This window comes from Apus apus, chromosome 2 (assembly GCF_020740795.1).
Source record: "Apus apus isolate bApuApu2 chromosome 2, bApuApu2.pri.cur, whole genome shotgun sequence".
In the NCBI taxonomy this organism is placed as follows: Eukaryota; Metazoa; Chordata; class Aves; order Apodiformes; family Apodidae; genus Apus; species Apus apus.
In genome coordinates, this window is record NC_067283.1 from 102,303,836 (window position 1) to 102,327,729 (window position 23,894).

General features: G+C 40.8%; 1 protein-coding gene across 1 annotated transcript; it reads right to left on the bottom strand.

Annotated features, from left to right (window-relative positions):
• Nucleotides 1–1,036: 1,036 nt before the first annotated feature.
• On the bottom strand, nucleotides 1,037–23,782 carry IMPA2 (inositol monophosphatase 2). Its single transcript, XM_051611467.1, has 8 exons — nucleotides 23,631–23,782; nucleotides 16,298–16,431; nucleotides 11,729–11,833; nucleotides 10,227–10,272; nucleotides 7,785–7,893; nucleotides 4,192–4,300; nucleotides 3,886–4,037; nucleotides 1,037–3,024 (listed from the first exon to the last, which is right to left on the bottom strand). Exons 1-8 carry the CDS (start codon nucleotides 23,748–23,750, stop codon nucleotides 2,909–2,911), a joined length of 891 nt encoding a protein of 296 aa, XP_051467427.1. The 5' UTR covers nucleotides 23,751–23,782; the 3' UTR covers nucleotides 1,037–2,908.
• Between the last annotated feature and the right edge of the window lie 112 nt (nucleotides 23,783–23,894).

Genomic DNA, 23,894 nt, shown 5'->3' on the forward strand with positions numbered 1-23,894 from the left:
TAAGCCTTTTGGGGGATTGAAGTTGCTGGCTAAAGTGCTGCACTAACTGTGTTATGTTAGCTTGCACTCACAAGGCAGAGCTGGTGGCCGTGCGTGCTGAGCTAAGGTTTATCTGGCTGGCAAGAAAACGTGAAGGGAGGACAATCTCCACTATTATTTCACTCAATATGTGTAGTCAAATAGTTTCAAGGCTGCACTTCCCTGTGAACTCTGAACTGGTGTAATGTGGCACGATCCATGAATGGAGCCATCCTTCCTGTCCCCTCACCACCCCCTTTGGTGCCTGAAGTCAGCTGCCTGTGGTGGCCAGGGGCTGAATTGGCTTGGGAAAAAGATCTGTCTGTAAAATAATTCCTTTTTTGTTTACTGGGGTACTTTACAGGCAGATCACTTCGCTCATCTGGCCCACTGGCAGGGTTCAGAAGTGTTTGTGCTGGCACAGGGCGGCCAAGGAGGTGGGGGAGAGACAGGACTGCTGCTCCACACACACACTACCAGCTTAAGACACTTGAACTACCGCCCAAATTAAAACCAAAACTGCATCCCAGGCACAAATGAGAAGTTGTGAATGTGTTCCTGCACCTCTCCCTTCCCACCACGCTTGGCTCTCAGCTTTGTGAATCCCTGCTGAAGTCGATGCGTAGATTTCCCCGCGTTGCCGAGCTCCGCGCTGCCAGCGCAAACCCGCCCTAACTGGGTCAGAGACTTTCTTTGCAGGAGCAGGCCGAGCTGCTGGGAAACCTCCCCGGAGCCACGGAGCAGCTCCTTGCACACGCTCCTCTCCCAGAGCCATGGGGGGAACACGGTGAGCAGGGGGAGCGGACGAAGCGGGGCTGAGCTTCCACCACACTTGATCCTCTGCCAGCATAAGCTTCCTTACGGGGCTTAGGGCCACGGCAGGAGTCTGGATAAAGCTCCGGCTGCTCCCACGGCTGCCAAGTCCCTGGGATCAGAGCGGTGCCACCAGGCCCCGCAGCTGTCACTCGGATCTCCGCTGTGCTCAGAAAGCGGGGGGAGAGTCAGTAAGAGACAAATCAGCCTATTAGTATTTATTGTTTGTGTTGTTATAGCACCTCAGTGCCTAGTTGTGGACTAGAATTGCATCCTGTTAGCACTGTGCAAACCCAGAGCCAAAGCACTATAGTCCCTGCCCCAGAGGGCTTACAATCTCTGCTTCCGAACAGGGGGGTACAAAGACATTTGGGGGCTGGGGGTGTAAAAGGGAGCACTGACAAAACTCTGATCACCGTGACGGACACCACTGGTTTTCTATTAAGAACCGTCAGTTCTTGAATGTTTAGTTGGATTTAGACATTGTTCACACAGTCAATACTTCGTATTTCTTGTGAAAAAAAAAAAAAAAGCACCAAGAAATCACACATAATTTTATGTTATATTCAGTGAAAAAACATTTTTTCATTGCAAGAAACACATGTAAGGTAATTTTTAAAAAATATTGTTTAGTTTGTGTGTTCTAGGCAGCTATCTGAACACGATTACAAAGTCTACACACACACAGTGTATAAAGAAACTTAAAATTTTTTAACCAACTTGCTTTTTTGGCTCATTCCTTTATTTAATTTGCACTCTTGCAAAAAAGAGATACTTTTAAATTCAATTTTTTTTGAAAAAATAGAAGTGAGTTCATCTCAACTATTTTTCTGGACACACTTGTATTTTCCCTGTGCTCATGATTTAAAAAATAATCTAAACAGAAATTATCACCTTGGTGGAATTAAAAACAATGCTAGATACAAGGATAGAGAACAAATGTGTATTTAGGAAATGTATGTAACTGATTTTACAGGTTTCTCTGATCAAAAAGTGCAATGTGAGAAGAGCACGTGATTTATAACTTTTAGCAAGCTTATCTTACATGCGTGTTTTTAATAACTTGCCTGTAAGGGGCCAAGTCCTGCTGTTCTGCTCAAAGTTTCTGAAAAATCAACAGCTCCTTGACACTGCTCTATTCTGCTGGCCTCCTACTGTGTGTCATAGTTAATACTGTGTGTAACTCAGTGGAGTTCAATATTCCTGGTTTTAAGTATAATTACTCTATGGTAGTAAGTGTTTGCAGGTTTGAATATCTCCCAGAGGCCTGTAGGACAGTATGATTTATTCCCACGCAGAGGGATGAAGGGAAAAAAGAACAAGCTGGACAGTTTGTAAAATCACTAAACACTTTCCATGAGCAGCTCTGTTATTTGCCATTTGGATAGCCCCACCAAAATCATGTAAGTAACCTATCCTCTTTACCTGAAAATAACTCCCAATAGTAGCTTTCTTCTATGCATTCTCTAAATTGCTGTAAACATCCAGGATACCCATATATATATATATGTACATGCACACACACGGGTATGTGTGTGTATACATGCATGTACATGTACAGGTGTACACACACACACAGAGATGTACATTCACATATATATGGATATATAGCTATGACATAGTTAGGAAACAATAATGTCATTTTTATTGCATTCTTAAGTATCATAGAGCAAGGGTATTATAGGCACACGTCTTAACTACTCATCCTCACTACAGTCCTAAAGCTCATTTACCTGAGATCTGCATCTGTAAAAATAAAGTTCCATTTTTAGCTGCGTGTTACAAAAGACTAAATATCAGCCCCACAGATATGAAATTACAACCTAATTTCAAGACTAATTTACTACAAGTAAAATATGCTATCTTATAAAAAAGATACTGCTGAAAGAGATACATATTAAAAAGGAAACACGATTCTTAGAGGTTTAAAAATCTCCCTATGCCTTCCCACATTGTAATAAATTTATAAAAAATATTTGACACAGAAAACCTCCACAGACAGCATCCTGTACCCTTTAAGCCACCCATCTTGCAAAAGTTACGTAGTTCAGGAGGGCAGACTCCATATTGTAAGCATTTAATTTTCGTCATCCCGTCTGTAGTGAATAGTTTGTAATTCCTGAGCTATGAACATAGCCATCTCCCTGGTGCCTGCAGCAACCACTCGGCAGGACATAAGATCCAGAGGTCCCCCTGAGGACAAGAGGATTAATGAGAACTGTCTTATGTGATGTAAAAAGGCAAGGTTTTCTTAAACATAACATGCTCTAATAGGATCGGTTTGGAACCATTGGAACAACTTCATACATAGCTCCTTTTGGGGGTGGGAAGGACAAACTAGTTCAGCCATTTCTATCTGGAAATCTCTGACAAAAAAAAACTTATTTCAGAAAATTCTAGATGCAGTGCCCAAGCATGCAGCAGGAGCAGCAGCAAATGCCTAGATTTGTTCAATATCCAACAATAAATACAATATTCCCTTCTTTTAGCAACAGCAAGGGGGGTAGAACAGATATTAGTTCAATCAGCACACCCTTCATAACCCACCATGTCTTTCCACAGTATTCCCATATGGGTTGCCAGGGAACACATTCCTTTGAGATGTGCACCATCTAAACGAACAAAATCATAACCTGGAGACTGTGCTGTCCTTTACTCTCTCTGGGTAGTTTCTGCTCATATGTGTCCAGACACGTACCTGAGACTCCTCCTTTCTCAGAAGGCTATCTCAGCCAAAATCTGTTTGGAGTCTGAGCATATCTAGCAATCTCCTGGGTTAGTTCTTTACGGTAAATCTGATGCTTTAAAGAAAGAACTCATGGAAATACAGTTTGACTCAGAAGACCTTTGATGTGATGAAACCCCAGCTGGAATTACATCAGTGTGTTACGAATAACCAGCCAGAGCCCAGTGGAAAGTACAGACGTTTCTACTGAACACTCCTAGAAATGAGAATGAGCCATGGGAGAAGGACTGGACTGAGGTAACACAAGTTGCCCTGAAATAGCCGCTCAGTCCCCAAGAAGTCAATGAAAGCACGGATGTTTGACTCACCTGAAGTGTCTATCACGGTGCCACCCGCCTCTCTAATGATGACAGTGGCAGCTGCCAAGTCCCAGCAGTGCAGCCCAAACTGGTAATAGGCATCTGCAGCGCCCGCTGCCAAGTGGCACAGAGCCAGGGTGGAGCTCCCAATGACACGGATCCTAAACCCCACGAGAAGAGGACACAGGGACATAAAGTAGAAAATGCCTGTGAGCATTCGGGACAACAAAGCATGCAACCTAGTTGGCTTTTTTTAAAGTTTGTTTTCTTGCTTGTTGGCCATAGAGGTGAGACATACACTGTAAAATATCTTACCCGTGTGCTTGGGCCTTGAGCAATCTCTCAATGTTCCCAAGGAACAATTTCAAAGTTGCAGGGTCACGTTTTGGACCGATTTCTGTTAAAATTAAGGCCTTCGAGATATCTGCAATGTAGGTAGTTGTTTCCATTAATTTAACAGCTTCTTTTTTTTTTTTTTTTTTTTTTTTTTAATTAAACACTAACGGACTTCTCACAGAAAAAACAATTTTCATGTCCCTTTTTTTACCCCCAAACTCTTTCACAGGATAAGTGACAACTTTGCATAAAAATTCAAGCAGGACTAGATTTTTGATAGCAAATGCTCTGATCTCAACACACTTAAAAAAAATAACAGGAAGATTAAAACCAACAATGCCTTCTTACATTCCTTCTCTTTCCATACATTGTTTTATTTCGTTAACCAGTCAGCTTCTGGCAAATTCACTAACATTAGCAATCAACTAAAAATAACCCAGTGATCTAGCAACTATTAATGATCCTAATCTAATCATATTTGAAAACAAGATTTCTCAAATTGTGAATTTTAATGTAATTTGTTAACAAATGATAAACATTTGGGAATACAGTCAGAGGAAAGAAAAGTTTCTATCTAAACCATCAGTCATCCAGTAATAGCTCCCCTTTCATCCTGACATTTCAAAGGCTGAAAACATCTTATGACTGAAAAAAACCGTTTTTTATCAGAAACTAAAGCAGTACCTTCATTAGTAATAATGTATGGATGTTATTTCAGTATTCTGTTCAGCAAGGGCAATTCTGACCTACAGCAATCAGCCTCGTGTACAGTCCAAGGAGAGACTCACAGTGACTTGCAGGGTGTTGAAGCAGTCCTCACGTGAGATCTGAATATTGCTAGCACGTAACAAGCGAATGCCAATGCAGGTGGAGGTGGTTGATCAAACGCCAAGTGTCCCTGCTCCTGCTGTGCCAGCTGGGCATTAAAGGCATGACAAAACTCAAAGGTTTAGCAGTTGATTACTTATCAACTTGGCTTTGCCCAAGTGCCACCTTCTACCCTGGGCTAAAGGCTAGGCATTCATTCAGCTGGGGAATGTCTACCTGGTTATTACAGGTAATTGCATAAGTTGAAAATCCTTAGAAGTAGCAAGGAGGTTTTCAAAAGCAAATCAGGCTGGAGTGAGACATCATTTAATTAAAAAAGGCTACCAACAAATTTAGCATTGCAGAGGAAGACTATGGATTCAAACAATGTGGTAAATGGTTGGTGAGTAACGAGTATGTAATTAAAGTTACAGGGAATCACAAAGTTTAATAGCAGGAACATAGATTTAACAATCGCTCTTTAAATTACTGCATTAAAATGGAGGAACACCAATCCAGGCACACTGCAGGATATTTGTTGTTTAGCAACTGCTGAACACCCTGGATAGTGAAAACAATCTCCCTCAGATCTTTTTGCATAACAGACCCAGTTTATAATTACAGAACATATAATGCATGCCTCATTGCTGAAATGCACCAAGCATTCACACCAGTCATAGCTAGGTCATGACTAAGACAGTTGTGCTTTTGAGTTACTAAATATACTTCTAATGCATAAATGGATCTCCTCAATTTTCATCACTGCTACAGCTAGGACTCGGTTGAAGAGACTAAGGCAAGGAATAGGGAGGTCTCTGCTCAGGAAAAGGAGCTGGCTGGTCACAAGACGTAATGAGATTTCAGGAATTCAAGGTACAGGACAAAAAATTACTGACTACTCCTCACTCTGACAAAGGCCAGAAAAATAAAGAGGGTTGGTAGAAGAGATTTAAGAGTCATATAAGATAGATTTATGAGGGAGAGATTAGCTCTGTTGACCACAGAAGATTAAAAGAAGAAAATTAACTTACTGTATTAGCACATGTAAAGCCTGACCTGAATCTAAGCATAAGAAGTAACATTACTCAAGATCAAAGGGAAGATGGATCCTTCATTTAAGTTTATCTTGACTGCTTGGACTCCCACACCAGACCCCCTCAAAATTTGGCCTTGACAAAGAACAGTGTTTGCCTGGACTGTGATTTCAAATGTCAAAATCTGAACAATGAATGTGTAGCATCGATCAATGTTATACAGCAGTCACACTTCCTGAAAAAAACAGGCATGAAGTAACATGACAGCCTAGGTCTCCAACACGTTAGCGTTAGTGAAGACTACTTGAGTTCCAGTGGAAGGTACAGGGAAACACACCCTCTCTTCCAGGGTTGGTTCATTTCACTGAAGCCACAGTCCTTACAGGAAAAGAACAACTGTGATTTTATACACTTAAAACATCAATATATGCAAAACTGAAGAAGATCCATCTTCACTGGTGAAATTGCCCACCACTGAATGATGTCCCTCCAAACTAAGGAAAACTTCAAGCACTTGGGAGGTTCACTTCCCTCACACTATGTTCTAGACACCCACATAGACTGGATGTCCAAAGAAAGGAGGACAAAACTGGCATGTGCCAAAATTTCCTTGTTCAACTGGAAACCAGAACTCTCTGACTGCAAAAGTGAGTGAGGCCATTTCAAGAGCAGCTCAGCCAGCCCAACTGCGTGCACCCCTAGTTTTTCCTAATAGTTTCTGCCAGTGTGGGCTTTTGTGGAATATGAGATATTCGAGCACTGACAAAAACGTGATGTATAATCAAGGATTAAATTCTTAGAGGTCACTGACCTTACAATTTGCTCCAAATACAGAGACCCCAGCCAACTATTAGTTCAGGTGAATAGCCAAACTTCCCCAAATTCCGAGGAAGTTTTGATGCTGGGTCTGCTTTGGGCATTACGCCAAATCTGTACACTAAGTTGCTTGAATTTGCTGTATTTGTTCATTAAATCTCTTTTTGGGGTGAAATATTTACTGTGTCCTGTGTACAATGATTTACATTTTTAGCACATACCGCCTTCTGTCTACAACTGAGTGTTACGTTCTCCTCTGCATTTTGATTGATTAAAAGAAAACCTCTCTAAGCAAACCTGATTCTTGTTATCTATTATCATTAGGTAAACAGACAGATCTATGACTTGATCTACCAATAAAAGAATTCCATTAGTGTGTTGACTGAGTGTTGCTAGCTACTTGTATGTTGAAATATACTTCACACACAAAAGCAAGTTGTTAAAAAACCCCTAATGAAGCATGCATCTTCTAGCTTACTGTTACCAGGTATGCCTACAGACATAATACACTTTACGATGTACAAGTTTATTGGAAAATAAGTGAATGATGGCCACCAGGGTACTCTGAATTTGATTCACCATTCTCATTGCATCTTGCTCATAAAAACTTATGCCAGGGTACAGGTGGAATGAGACTGGTGAATCTACTAATTCTTCCTTATTGTAAACAATGGTTATGACGCAAAATAGTTTAGGATTATTTAAGTAGTTCATATTCAGATGTAGGTTTGAAAAAGAAAATGAGGAAAGCTGTGATTTTTCAGAAAAAAAACAAACACACAACAACAAAATTATCATGCACGTGAAATACTTTCCATCAGGATAATGATGTCCATTATCCTAATGATGATTTGCAACAACTCTGAAACAAAATTAACATATTCCTTTTAGAGTTCTAACAAAATCTAGACCAACCTGTCTCTTTTGATACCTGAAGCCTTTTGTCATTACAAAATGCCCCTTGACCTCTTCTACCAGTGTATAATCGTTCTTCAGTGCAGTGGTAAATTACACCAAATTCAAGCTTTAAGATTTTGAAAAGGAAAGAAATGAATGCAACTCAAATTACTCATCATAAATATACACAACTACTAATGGCAGAAAGATCAGCAATATTTTAATTGGTACATGTAATCAAATATTATATTGATGCTCATAAACTTGAATAATTTTACTATTACTGTGATATTGAGATATAGGTCATATAAATAATTTATCAGTTCAGTTTATAACGAGAAGTTAATACAATCTATTTGTGATCTTCTGAACTCTTATTTGAATTGATTAAACACTATGCTGATTTAAAATTAAATTATATCATTTTATTCAAAGTATCTAAGTCATCTAAGGCCAGATTCTGAATGCTTTACTTCCACTTCTGAAGAGTCACACCTAGAAGTAGTCCTACTGCCTTCAGCTGGACCCTGAAGATTTGCAGCCCCACATACATGGATATGAGCAGTCAGGCATCCAAAGTCAGAAGTCATGGCACACTTTTTATTAACAGTGGATGCTTTTATATGCACTTCTCCTTTCATGATGCATTTAATTTTCCTGCCTTTTCAACCAAGGTAGTACACTCCCATCATTTGTTAAAATGTTTCTCTGCAAAATCCTTTTATTAACACATAGAAGTGAGATTCTCGAGAAGTCACAGGACTCCAGGACCAGGAGTTTGAAGAGAAATAGCAAATTCTGTGACCCTCAAGGAAAGCTTCAGAATGAGTGACACTGGAATGTTTCTGGGAGTGTATCTGCCAATGAGAAGAGGGTTACAATTTGACCCTTTATTTAAACCCTAGGTATTTAACACTTCCATTTCTTCAATAGGTTTCACCAAAAGATTTTAAAGCACTTAAGAAACTTCAATGACGAGCTCCCAGAATCACCCGTAGATAAGTATTATTAGCAGTATTTTATCTAGGGGTGGACAGATAGGCAAAAATTCAGTGACTTGACCAAGGTCACAGAAGTTGGTAACAAGATCAAGCAAACATCTCAGATGTTCTAAACTCCAAATCTGATGCTGCTGCCCTCCTCCATTAAATGTGAATAATCGTTGGTGTAGAACAGAGACAATCTGAAAGGAATAGATTGTCCTTGCTCCCTACCCTGAGGTCCTATCTAAACCAAGGTTTTTTTTGAGGAACACACTATTAATAGACTTTCCCTGAAGACATCTGCAGGAATTTCTTCAGTACTCTTCAAGGCTTACATTCAGACCAGTTCCCCTATGTGTATTTTGGCTCCTTTTCAGCTTACTACTTTTTTTTCCTGCCTTCCACATTTGTTTACTGAGGGAGATTTAACATAATTCTTTATTTTTGTTTCAGTTTTGTTCAGTTTACATAACCCAAAATATGCACCATCAAAATCAGGATGGTGTTCTAGAAAACATAAATATTAGAGAAAGCTGTCTGGTAATAATATGTAGTATTCAAAAGGTCCTTTGGGAATGAATAAACTTCAGAAATGCATGGAAGTGTTTCTCTGCAGTTTCTGTGTTTGAAAAGTCTAACTAGAGAAGTACACATCACTATTCTGTTTAAAACAGTCAGAGCCACTAGCACATCTGAAAGCTATGTTGTTATTGCACAGAATTCTTGCTGGCTTCACTTAAAGAGATATATATATGTGTGTGTGTGTGTGTAAAACTGTGGCAGTAGGCTGAAAGAGGTACATTCCTTGGCAATCTGAATAGCTGTTTCTTCTGTATATATAAAAATGTAAACTGGTAACATCTGGAAAAAAGGCACTAGCATGAATGAGTATTGCTAGGAAACCCAAAACAGGACATATGGAGCCTAGATACTTTTTTCCCTACTGCTTAATCAAACTCTCATATGGGAAATACAGCTATTTTACTATATTAAGAAAGCCACAAAGGCAGATTAAATGAATGAGGTCCATAATTTTGCACTTTTCATAGAAATTAGTTCTGAACTGCCTCATCACAGCAGTTAGCTTTCACAGATACTGCTACAAGGAAAGAAGCAATAATAATAACATAAGAACATTGGGAGATATGTTTAAATTATGAACAGGCAGCACTATATTTAACTCCTTATGGTTTTGTATTACAAAACCTTGCTGACAGCAATACTCCCTCTTTCTCCCACATGAATCCTATAATATTGATAATAATTTGTAAGAATTGTCTTGCAATTGCCAGTTTGCGTAAGTTTTGCAGGACTACAATTTTAGACAAGTAGAATATGACCAAATACATTTTAAAAGCCTGGAAAAACCCGAGTAGTGGCTGATTCTTTTAAACAAAATACTTTTTTTAAAGTTCCCACATAGTCTTGAGGCTTCTAACCAGCTCTCAGGCACCATCTTAAAGAACATGCTTCATACCTCTTTGTTAACAGCAAATCCAATGCTCACTGCCACTGTTGGAAATCTGTGAAAACCAAGAAATTTAAGTATTATCGATGAAAAATCTCTTAACTTACTCCTTACGCAACTCCCTTAGGCAAGAAAATCCCACATGGAGCTCTATGATTTTACTTGTGTTAAAATGCTCCTGACATTGCAGTGTTTCTCCCTCGTCAGCCTCTTTAACTTTGTCAGTTCCTTAAAAATGTCATTTGACATTGGAGAAGGCAAGAAATAAATACATGAAGGTATCAGCATTTTTAGACTAAATGTGTTGTATATTTTAGTGACATTCTTGCTTTAGTGTAGTTGAATTATCCATTATGAAATAATGAATGCTATTATAACAAGCCAACACTTTAAAGAGCACATTTTATTCAAGCTCAAGCGTCTGAGATAGCAATTAAGTAGCATGGAGATGCCTTGCTGCTCACATCAACATAAGGAGAAACCAGGTCCTCTACCCTCTCTTTTCATAGAATCATAGAATGCCAGGTTGGAAGGGACCTCAAGGATCACTTGGTCCAACCTTTTTAGATAATACTATCATTTATATGAGTTGGCTCAGCACCCTGTCAAGCTTTTGTCAAAATGATAATGATCATGTATTTAACTTGGTGCTTTTGATTAAGTTATAACTATTGCATTTTAAACACTGAAATAAATTAATTTCTTAAAAAACAGGTTTTAAGGAGGGCTGTAAAGGTCCATAAAATATTGCTAGAAAGAGAAAATTTCACTCAATTGTACAAAACACCAGCACATGACACCTCCCCACCTCCCCTTGAATTCTATGTAATGGCACGAAAAGAAAAGGAAATTATTTTTTTTTAACTATAACTGCAGTTAAGTCACTAACTATAAGGCAGAACATATTTAAAGTTTTTAAGTAGAAGTATTATGAACAGTCATTAGTGTCCAGCTTCTAGCACCCGAATGATCAATTAAACTCCTGCATTTTTGCAGTAATGATCCCACGTTTCTTTTTGCAGCGAGGCATTATGAAAATTTAGAACAAAATAATCTATATACAATTTAATTTCCAGTTCTGCTCTGCATACATGCAATGGCTGTACTTGCCAGAAAAAGTAAAGCATTTGTATTTGAAATGGAGAAAACATCACTACTAAAAGGTAACAACCACATGAGGTGTTAGGCCACTCGCTCCTTCAGTTCAGCTCCACTCGCTGCATGTTCATGTGCAGTTATATGTAAATGAGCTGTAAATCAAGAGCTCTGGGTCATTAAGCGATCAGCAGAAGTTTCAGCTCCCCTTTAGACGACAGCATAGAGCTTTCTCCAGCACAAACACATGCTCCCTCACATTCACTATGGAGGAATTAAAAGATAAAGGGGTGACTCCTATTTACAAGTCAAAGGAACAAATCTACCACAGTAAAACACCTATAAGTAGAAGGGAGGATTTGTGAGAAGCTACATTTTGTTTTTTATGTATTTCCTAGTTCACTGTACACACTTACCTGTGCACAAAGTTGCACGTTCCATCAACAGGGTCAATAATCCAGGTTGGACTGTCAGTGAGGACACATTTTGAACCAGCAGCGGTGGATTCTTCTGCAATAAACCTGCATTTGGTGTGAAGGAAAACAAGTGTCCCAGAAAACTGGCTTAGATATGTGACTTGGGGAGTCAAACTCCATGTTTCTGGTTTTGAAGAGAGATTTCACCTATGTGTACATATATAGACACACATGTGTAATTTTTGCATAAATACATATGCGTACAGATGTATATATGTACAAATGTATGTATAAACAGACATATTGCTTTTTTCATTTGGGAATGGAGAACTTCCATAGAAACTTTAAAGGAGAGTTCTCAAATTTATAGCTTACTATTTTACATGGTAAAAAAGAACTCAACTTCTGTGCACTTTCCAAAAATACCATCAAGAAAGTAATGAAAATGAATGCAGAAACAGGTCTGAACTGTCATCCCTGGACCTTTAGAAGTTTCTTTAATGCAGAATGTAATTTTATGGGTTAGGCCTCCCTCTTGCAGTAATATAAACTGCAAACTGTAGCTGCTTCTCTTTTGCAGTCAAATTCAGTGAGGAAGAAATAATACACTCTTAGAAAACTCACAATCTCTCTCTCACTTGAATTTTGTTACAGTAGTCTGAGTCAGGAAATTAAAATATTTACAAAGCTGAATTTTCTTTTTTCCATGACCCAGAGAAAATCAACAAATTATGGTTTTTGTTTGTTGCTTGGATGCACAAGGCACACAATAAAATCTGATCTCATCTTCTGTTCTGTTATTCTGTCCCAATTTATTTTAGTAAATATGCTTCCCCCCCCCCCCCCCCGGGAAACAAACATCGAGTTCTGGCACATTTCCTGCTGACCTTAATTATCCCTGCTCTCCCATGAACTGCTCAGGGTCTGTTTCTGTAACTGTTGTGCAGGTGCTACTCTCAAAACTTTGAATACCATCCTCTCTGTACAGAAAGTTTAGTATCAGACTGCTAGTACTGAATCTTGCATTTGGTTTCACATTTGAACAACTGGTAGTGGAATTCAGAGTTCCTGCAAATGCTTGAAGATGAAAATGTTTCTCTTGAAGATACAGAGAGAGACAAAAAAAAAAAAAAAAAAGAAAGGATAATTTAAGGATAAAATGTCTTTTGCAGAAACATTTCCTTCACTAGGACTGGAGTTGCAGCTATTTCCTTTTGGGCCCTCAACACATGCTGCATCATGCCACATAAGGCTTGCAACCACAAGCTTATAATGTTCTGCAGACAGCATAGGAGGAGACTTCTTGGATTTTCCAAATGCTGCTTAGCCTTTCCCCCAGTAGAAAGGGGCTGTTTTGATGGCATTATGGGCCCCCATGCTATGAAGAAAGTGTTTGTTACTATTTTCATCTCCATTAAAGGTGGCAGCGGAGGGACAAAGTATTAGTGTGCAACTGAGAAACAAGAAAGATTTGAAGAAGAGTATATAGTTCTCAAACATAGCTCTTTGCAGACTCCTTGCTCTAAATATTCAATTATTTTGATTGTGGGTTCTGTATTGTTTGACTTTTGCTTTTACAAATCTTCTAATTAGCACCTAAACCCAACCAAATGCTTCAGCTGTGCTGCCGGCTGCAGAGGAAGCTTATCTTGCGAATGGAGCACCTCACATCCCATCTCAGAGTGTTCATCTTCCCCATGAATTATGCCTCTGCTTCAACTGTCTGCCAGCTTCCCCAGACAGAGCCTGAACTGTTGCTGTTGTCTTGCCAAAGAAAGGAGAAATGGGCACCTCTTTAAAAACAAGGGTGTTCCTGTGTAAGATTGTTTTGCCCTCAAGTATTGTAAGCCTTTCCCTCACCTTCTTCTTACAGGATGGTGTGATGCTGCAGTCCTCACATACAGAAATGCTAATGTGAAGCTGGGGCACAGCAGTGCCATTGATAAAGTCTTGATGTTCAAGAACCAAACTGAATGTAGAAGAGATTAGGTTGGACTAATAGGTTAAAATAAGCCCCTTGCTATTACAGAGTATTGGGTACTGTGGGAGTCCCTCAAGGCCAACATCAGAGGTGTTACTCCATGGCTCTCTGTCCTGTAAAAACATGCAAACTCAGCCTGAAGTACTGGAGACCAAATTTTAGAAGTGGGAGAAGCTCTGTTGACCTCTCTTCAAATCTGGATTAAAGTTTTCTCCTACTGGAAACAAGTCCAGTAATTCTAGCCTTGCCTTAGCAAGCATCTGTTCATACCACGGTGCCACCCTGAAATTCATTGCAGGGAAACTGTAGCGCAGCATAAAGTGCAGCAGGAGTGATACCCAGCTGAGTGCAGGAGGTTCAAACAGGGGGTGTCCCTCACATATCCCCTTATGGGGGTCTGAGGGCAGAAATCCAGGCAGCTCGAGTTGGATGTCACCCTACGTAAAGCCTGTGTCCTGATTTTAATATCTACAGGATTAAGGCCACAACTAAAACCAAAGATGTCAACTTGTGTAACAATAAAACCAGCAATGCTAGGAGAGCCTTTTTAAACCAGTGGCCCCTGATATTCTGACTGTGCCTACCCACAACTCAAAGACCTATCAGAAAAAATATCCTTTTGAATCCCAGACTCACTGGAAGCGTGTCAGAGTGCCAAAGAGTGGGCAAAGTGAAACTTTCAGTGAAGCACGAATGAGGACGATACAGATCACTTCGCCAGGCAGAGAGAAGCAGCAAGAAACATGGGACAAAATTAACTTTTTAACAAGTTTTCCTAATATTTCTCTTTACTTCAGAGTACATTTCCAGTATCTCAACACTCATCACTGCCACAGTGCAAATGGCACAGATTATAATGCGATCTGTTTAATTTTTATAACTCCAAAGATACATTTTTTTGATTCAGAGAACTTAAGAATCAGGATTATTTAAGAGAAAAACAAATAACAGAAATCTTCAGTGATGCTTTCAACAGCCAGATTAGGGGCAAGACTGAACAAAATGTAAATGATCTTCCAATGTTTTCATCGCACTTTAATTTAAACCTTGATTGCTACTGTGTACTTCTCATTGCAAGGGTTTTAATCTAGTCTAGTCAAATCCAGTTTTAATCTATTGTTTAATCTACATGCATTCACTGTCTGAACAAACTCCAAACAAAATCAACAACCAGTATCAGCAAAAAATAATTGCCTTGGAGAAATGGCAATTCCTTCATTTGCTTATAAAGTCAGAAGTTAACTGTACAGACTTAATGAAGCCAGGGATTTTTCAGTTCCTGGGTCTATGTTGACCTTACAACTTCTGTTCCCATTCCAAGTCACTCAAGTGCTTCTGATGACTCTCCTTTTGTGTGAAATGTGTACATTTTATGTTCTCTGCCAGACTGTTGAAGGAAAAAAACCCAGAGTGCGATGAGAAAAGAGCAGAGCCAGCAATAATAGAAGGAATATTATACAAATAATAGGCTTGCAAAGCCCGGCACTCTCTTGAGAACTGCAGCCAAGAGCCACACAGTATGCTGCACAGTCCTGCTTCAATATGTGATCACACACAACATGTATTTAGAAAGCCATATTTGGTATATAATGTTCTTTCTGCTCCTTCCTACGGTGTGATGCTTGCCTTTTATTTTATTTTTTTTTTTCCCCCCCAGCAGCATGGCCAAAAATCAGATTAGTAGCTGAGCTCTCCAGATTTTATTTTTGTTGATTTCTGTGCAGCACTAGACTGGAAGGCTCATCTCCACCAGAGAAGCACACAGTGAGAAGGAAGTCATACGGTACTAAGGACGCACAGGCTCTGCACTGGCCCTGCTGGAAGATGAGTTTTATCCTCGTGGACTGAAGTAAAATGTGGAAATAGATTGCAGAGTCTCTGCATCAAAACAAAACCTAGCCAACTAATATGAAACCTCTCTCTAATCTGTGCGTGTGCCAGGAGCTGCTATTTTCAAACTGACTGTAATAATTAAAAAGTCAACAATCTGATCTATTTGAAAAACCTTGGGTTGACACCCCATGTAGTATTTTTATAGTATCTAGTACATGCATGAAATGATTATTAACAACCTGATTAATAACAACCCTGCCTCTCACTGATTTTAGGATTCTAAACAACATAAGAAAAATGTGATTAAATATGATAATTGTCCTGATCTGGCAAATGCCTATGTGTAATGGCAAAATAAGATGAAGGAAAGGTGTGCAGGATGGCACTTTTTCTGTCATTAATTTCAGCCACGTTTTGATAGATACACTTAGCATAATTCTTACACAACTGAGAGCAGATCAGTATTCTGAAAGTCACAGAGATTCATATGAAACTTTTATACATTATGGCCTACAGGGGAAACATTACTATTAAATGAATATATTATGAAACCTAACTGTTAGAAGAGATATGGTATTAAGTACAGGGAAGTGGTACATTTAAAAATAAAAGTCCTATGAAAGTGTCCAACAGCAATAGGTTAACATATAAGAGAGGTATATAGGCTTTTAAAATTTCCCTTTAAATGCCAGACAGATATACAGCTCTTAAAGAAAAAAAAAGGTCATAGATAGTTTCTTTCTATAGGTACTCACCTGTGGGAGGGAAACTTCTCTTTCAGAACTGAAATAATTAAATTTTCCACAAAATGATCGGTTTCTGTCACAAGATCTGCTGCAGATGTCTTTGTGGATACTTGTTTTTCCTCTGTTAGAGCTTTCCTAATAATCTGAAACATAAGTTCATAGATTTGTTGGCCATTCACCCTGTGCACAATAAAATAATATATTTACTGAAAAATTGTAGCTAATCCTGAAAAGCAACCATAGGCCTAATTCTACCAGAGCCTATTCTAATTCTTCTGACTAACCATCCTTCTGAGATAATGGGTAGTCTTCGGGAACATGGCATTTTGAATCACTCTGCAAGAACCTCTCTTGACAATTCAGAAAACGATTGATGAATGAAGTGCAACTAATGGAATAAAGGGATGACAACAGTCATCGTGGGTTAGGGAATTAGAAAAAAATACACGTAAGATAGGAAAGGCCTTGATTTTTTCATTGAAACCCCCACCCCCCTTTTTTTTTTCTGATTTACAGGGCAAATACTCCACTTCTCTCTTACTTTAAAAAAACATGCAATAAGGCAAACCCCATTGGTTTCTTTTTTTTTGCCAACAAAGACATAGAAAGTTTATTTTTTCTGTGCATATGGGTTTTTGGAACTTCGAGTGCTGATCAAGTGCTAAGTTCCCAAATAATTGCTACATATTTAACAAAAACTAAAATTTAGTCTTTTCCCCAGATATGGAACCAGTGACCTAACCCTGGATTCCCTTCTGGAATAATCTTTATCTCCTTCTCAAGGGTTTTATGATTATAAACTCAGAACTAAACCACATAAAGCGCAAACGCACATATGGGAAAACAGTTAAAAGCTTTTTTCCCAATGTTCCCATTTTCATTCTGTGTTTTTCCACTCCTTCATTAAAAAGAAAAATAAGGAAGCAGGATGATTATGTTCAACTTGCAAAATGAGCTGACTTATTCTTTCAGTAATGAAAATTACAGTCTATTTGAAATGAGGACAAGGAAAACAAAGCAAAAATTAAGCACAACTAATTTGTATAGAATTGTATTAACTAAAACCAGTACCAACCAGACCAATATTCCAAATCCCTTCTAAAACTTAGATATTTAAGTTGCTTAACTAATTCTCATTGATCAAAATATTTTAAAACCACCTAAAGAGAAGTGTTTGGTGACCAAAGAAAACTGTTCTGCTGTATCATGTATGGGAGAGGGAACCAGCAACTCCCAAATTTCAGTCTCAGCTCTTGGTTTTCATAATATGAAATACTACATTTGAAGGGTGTGCTGATTGTTCCGACAAGTAATGGGTATTGCTGACTGCTGCCTTAGTACAGAAGGCATCTGGACTAACATTTCTCTTTTGTGAGCTGTAAAACATTAGTTATGCCTATTTACTGAGCTCATAAGGGCAGGTTAACACTTTTTGGTTTAAGATATCAAAACATTAGTAACACTTTATCTCTTTACTCCCCTCAATGCCCTGCATGATTCTGTTGGTGGTTTTGCATAAAAACGCAGCTCTAGGAAGGCCCTTGGGCTCCTCTTTGGTCCAAAGCAAATCCAAACCACTCCAACCACCTCCGTTGTGTATTCTGAAAAACACTGCTATGCTGATGCCTTTTATTTTGATTGCTCTTCTTTACTTTTGTATTGCCTATACATAAGTAAATGCCTTGCTTAGAACTGGGCTGAGAACTTTGCACAGTGAGGAATGTAATCCTTTCCAACCGAGAAGTTTTGAATTTCTTTTTAGAAGTGCCATGTTCTTGAATCCTCTTCTGTTTTAGTAGATAGTAGATTGAGGAGATTTTTGCAGCCATTTGAGCCAGCACATGCCACTGCTCAGCAGGGGAGTGAGATCACACCCGAATCTTGCTGCAAAATGAGGAGTAGAGGAGAAAGCTCTCTCCTGTGGATGTGTCCTGCAGTTGGCTGCTTCTCATCATGTGCTGCAGCACTTGATCTCTCTTTTTTGAATACAATCCTTTTCACTGAGTTTAATCTTTTTAACTTCTGATTCTTTCTCCAGTTGTGCATGACCATTTTAGACTTGATTCCTGTCCTGCAAAATGCTCACCACTCCTCTCAGCTTCACCTGTTTGTGGGTTCTACATGTGGGGCGGTATGTACTCTATTTTGTCATTCAAGTCCTTTATTAAAATACTGAACATTAATCAGGTCCAAAACCAGATTTTTGCAGGATCCTACTTGATATGTTTCACCAATTGTACAGCTATTAAAAATACCCTGGTGACCCAGAGGATTCTGTAGTAACCTTATGGTAACCAGATTCACAATGTACTTACATCGTTTACTTTCAAAAATTATATGAAATAACTCTTCGAAAAATGAATTACTTCTGTAACTTCCACTACTGCCCAGTAGCCCTCTGTCAGAAGGAGATGGCTAGACTGGTTGATGTGGTCACTGCCAAGTAAAACCCACCCTGTCCATTTCTTTGGTAGCCCACACATACCAACCTGAGGATTCAGTCACTTTAGAAGTGGGAACAGCCAAGGGTGTGACTGATAGGTCATGATGGCTGAGGGCCTTCTCACCCATCTCCTCCTCAAGGCATGCATGCCCATGCTGAGGGACCATGACACACATTATCCAGCCCTGCAGTGGACCACTTCTCCCCACCTCATGTGCAACTGATGCATCGAGGGGAGTGCAGGAGAGAAGTCATGATGCTATATTGAGGTCACCAGCAACAAATGGGCACCAGATGTGTATTAGCTCACCCATGGTACCAGGTGATGCCAAGGGATGATGCCCTGCTAATTCTCTGCCTCTTATGAAGGGTCTGATAAAAGGGACAAGTATTTGCACCAGCTTGTATGGGTATGCAATCCAAGCCAGAGTCCCACAATAGATCACATTCCCTGTACCACTAATGAAACAGTTTTTATTCTTCACAAATTTATCAAACAGTATAGAGTGGTCCAGAATTCAACTTATGCAGATTAATCCCTAAAAATTATCCATCTACAAAGAGTGTTAGAGCCTGGTGACTCAGAGTACTTTGAGACCATCAATCAGCTCCTCTCCATGCAGAAGCCTTACAATACAGTTTGTAGATACCTACTGCAACTGCCTGGCTCTTCCCAGCTGGGCATGGAGCTCCATAAAAATCTCTCCCCAGGTAACAGGCAGCAGATAAATGGAAGACCAAAGGAACTACAGGTTATCAGAACAGTTTGGAAGGGACATTAAAGATTAACTAGTTCCAACCCCCCTGCATGGGCAGGGAGACTTTCCACTAGACCAGGTTGCTCAAAGTCCCATCCAACCTGGCCTTGAACACTGCTAGGGTGGGGACGTCTAGAGGGCAACCTGTTTCAGTGCCTCACCACCTATACAATAAAGATTTTCTTGCTAACCTAAATCCAACCTAAATCTACCCTCTTTCAGTTTGAAACCATTCCCCCTTGTCCTATCCTTACATGCTGTTGTAAAAAGTCCCTCCCCAGCTTTCCTGTAGGCCCCCCTCAGGTACTGGAAGGCCGCTACAAGGTCTCCTCGGAGCCTTCTCTTCTCCAGGCTCAACAACACCAACCCTCTCAGCCTGTCTTCATAGGAGAGGTGCTTCATAGGAGCCTGCTAATCATCTCTGTGGTCCTTCTCTGGACTTGCTCCAACAAGTCCACACCCTTCTTATGTTGGGGGCCTCAGAAATGAAACCAGACGACTGCTCCTTATCACTGTTGTACAGTGAAACTGGCAACCACACTGCTGTATTTTGGCTGTAAAAGTATTTTACTGGGCTTTACCACTGTACTGTAGATGGTCCCTAGATTATGGGGGTTTCACAGCAATTCTTAAGCACCTGATTTTTGTGAGCCTGGTTATTTAGAGCAGAGTCACTTCACACCTCTAGCCTATGCTGCCCCTCCTCTAATAAAGAATTTGCGGGATCTTATCCTAATACTCTGCTTGGGAATATTTAGGGGGTTATGCAAAGTGAGGGGCATTTACAACAGTCCATGCATGAAGGCCCATACCACAGAGCAAGACACAGGTTGTTCCTGCTCCCTTCTTCATTTGGTGGAGAGCAGGGGAAACGGAGCTGCAAGGGCTCAGTGCAGTCATGGTCCTGGACTCTTCCTTTCCTGATGCCCTTGTGACATTAAGTCATACACAGGAGAATGGAGAGGACAGAGGGCTAAGATGACTTTTTGCCCAGTACTTGCCTACAGTTAGCTGCTCATACTACATATTTCATCTCCCCATAGTGCTTGCACACACCACACCCTTCTGGGAGCTGCAAGATGGATTAACTTGCTTGCAATATTGTCCTGAAATACATGCTTACTGGTAAAATCAAACATGTAGGCAAAAAATATAACTACTTGCAAATAATTTAGGAAATACTAATCTGGTTTGCTAAAAAATCTGTCCATGTGCCATAGAAAAATGCCTAACAATACCCTTTGGGAGCAAATACTGGGAAAAAAAATCTAGGGTTTTTAGAGTATCGGTGGAAATGTTGCCCTTTTTTCAGTAGGATTCTGCTAAGTCTCTTATGCATTATAAAATTATTTTCTGGTGGGGGAAAAAAAACTGAGAGGAAAAAAAAAAAAAGTAATTTCTGTGGACTTCAACATGCTACTAGCTTCTAGTCTCAGTTTCTTGTTTTCACCTGGATGCACATCTACTCATTTTACTGAAGCTTCTCCAGCTGTAACGGCAGAGAACTGTGCACATACTACTCAGTGCTCTCAACAGCATCAACAGAGACTAGTTGTGCCTGCTCTTCTTTAGCAAAAAGATGCATGAAGCCAAAGGGCATACTCTCATGAACATAGCAAGCTGACTTTACTCACAAAAAAAGCAAATGAGAGGTTTGGAACAGTGCAATTATATGTGGCCTTACAGAGCACATTAGGCATAATTTTAATGCAGGTCAACTACACAGATTACAAAACCACGGCCATTCTTGTTATGAAACAGCCACATACATTAATGCAGAGCCTGTGATACCTTGTAAAAATAATGGAACTAAGTGAGAGGATGGGTAAGAGACAATGCTCTTAACATGGAAAACATCACTTTTGAGACATATTCAAGCAATCATTTCATTATCAGCCTTTTAAGTTTAGAAGCAACTATTCTGAAGCACAGAAGCCGGTCTGTTGGAAGGAAGATATATTTTACTTATACTGAAGAAAAATGATGCAATATAAGCCAAACAGTTGTGTAAGCCAAAATGGGAAACCAAGAAACTGTATTACTGGTTAATTTTTCCTAGAAATCTAAAATGTTGTCTTGAATGCCTTTGTTCAGGTTGGCCTCAATGCCAAGACTCTTGTAGACACTTTCTAACCTGCCACGGTCCTGAGAAATGGAGGGCCTTAAAATAAAGGCTGAAGTGGCAAAAATTTCATGCAGGGATGAAGACAGGGCTCAGATCTGGGGAGACAGGAGAGTGCAAGCAGATTTCTGGGAATGGAGGTGGAGAGGTCTGAGGCATGGGAAGAGAGGCAGAAGAAGAACTTGGCCAGTGGGATAAAAATAAAACTCAATTTTATTAATTTTCAATAAAAATCCAGTCCTATCAAACCTATGTTACACTGCATTTTGTGTCCCGATCTCTGGCATCCTTCAGAACAGCCAGAAGTGGGTTGACAAATAAAAGATACAACCCTACCTGCACCTTTTCTTCCAGAATGATCTCTGATGGTTTTTGTAACTAGAAACATTCCTTAACCTTACAAAGTTAACAAAAACTGTAACCAGTTCCAAAGCCGTACTTAGACAACATCCTTGACTGGTTTAAATTGGGCCTGCCAAGGAACCAGCCACTTCCTGCCAGTGGCAAAGTAGCGATGAAAAACTGCAAACTAAAAAGGTGCTGGGAATTATTTTCTGGAAAAGGTGCTCAACTGTGAGCTCCTGGATGATTAAAATGTCTGGCGATGGTTACGGCTGTCTTCACAAATTGCTATTTCGAGAAATAAGGTGTGGAGGTTTGAGGAAGTAATGAAAGTCTCTCTTGTGAAATGGCTGGCAGAATGAGTATGCTGGAGAAACTCCCATTTGGAGAGTCTGTGAGAGCATGACCTGTCATCCCAATTTGGATTATACATTTATTCCGTGTATTATTGAAACAAGTCTCCTCTGGCATTCTGTTCATCTTTGTCTGTCTTTTACTATGGAGAAAACATGTTTAATAATATGCACTAACAAAAAATTAGAGGTCCTGGACTGAAGACAGAAAAGGGGGCTCCTCAAATCATAGTGTACAGGTACACAGTGTACTTCAAAATATAGCAGAATAAGAGAAATACATGCTGCTGAGGTTTGTGTTTTACCCAGTTTCTTTTCGGAACAATCTGCTGAACCCACTTCTTGGCTCTGCTGGAGTCAGTGGAAGTTCTGCTGCTGCAGAGTGGGGTTAGGATGTCTCCTGAGATGACTAACCTTCTGCTGTGTTGAAACACAGAGCTTAGATAATCTAAAGAAGATCTCCACAGAGCCACTGCTGATTTATTGCTAGCAAGTGAATTTCAGTCCTTCTGAAGACACTGGTGTACATATAAAAGGAAGACAAAACCTCCCTGCTAGGACTATCCTTCTTACACAAGCTGCTCGAAAACAAATGCTGGTACTGTAATGTGCAAATACACAACGTTCTGGATAAATGCACCATGGCATAAGCCCTCAGTTGTACATAAATACAAACTTAGCATCCCTGCATGTGCCAAAACATTACAGCAGCAGAAAAAACGCTTGGTGTACATTTGGAAAACTTACTAAAGCACCTTCACGCTGAACAAATCTTACCGTTTTTGGTGGGGGTTCTATTTATTTATCTATTTACTAAATAAAAATACTCCCCGTCACAAAATCTGCTTTCATTTGAGGCTCCTCCTCGTCCTTACGCTGGATGCTGCTCCGAGGGAAGGAGAATCCGAGGGAGGGGGATCCAGGGGGAAGAGGACTCCGAGGGAAGGGGAGCCCCGAGGGAGGAGGATCCAGAGGGAAGGGGGACCCCGAGGGAAGGGGAGCCCCGAGGGAAGGGGGACCCCGAGAGAGGAGGATCCAGGGGGAAGGGGAGCCCCGAGGGAAGGAGGACCCCCGCTGCTGCCACCGAGGGCTCTGGCAGCGGCCCGGCGAGGCGGCTGCCGAACCCCGCCGCCCTCCTCCTCCTCCCCAGCTCTGCCGCACCAGCCTAGTGCCCACCACGGCCTTTTCTCCTACTCCCCACCCCCCCTTTCCTTACATTCCGACGCGCCCCGACACACCCGCCGGCAGAAGGATGCTGCAGCCGCGGGGCAGCCCGGCCCGCCCGCACCCCCGCGGCCCGCTCCCGCAGCGGGGCTGCTCTCACCTGCCCGGCTCGGAGCGCCAGCTGCACCGCCACCTCCGCGCACTCCTTCCAGGGGTCCCCGCCGCCCCCGCCGCCCGCCGCCGCCCCCCGGTCCTCCTCCTCCTCCTCGCACGGCTTCATAGCGGCGGCGGCGGCGGCGGCTCCGCTGCCGGGGCAGGGCCGAGGGGCGCGGGGGGGGCCCGGCTCCTCGCCCAGGAGCGGAGGCGGGTGTCGGCTCCGCACGGCCCGCCCGCCCGCTCTGTCACTCCGCGCCCCGGCACCGCC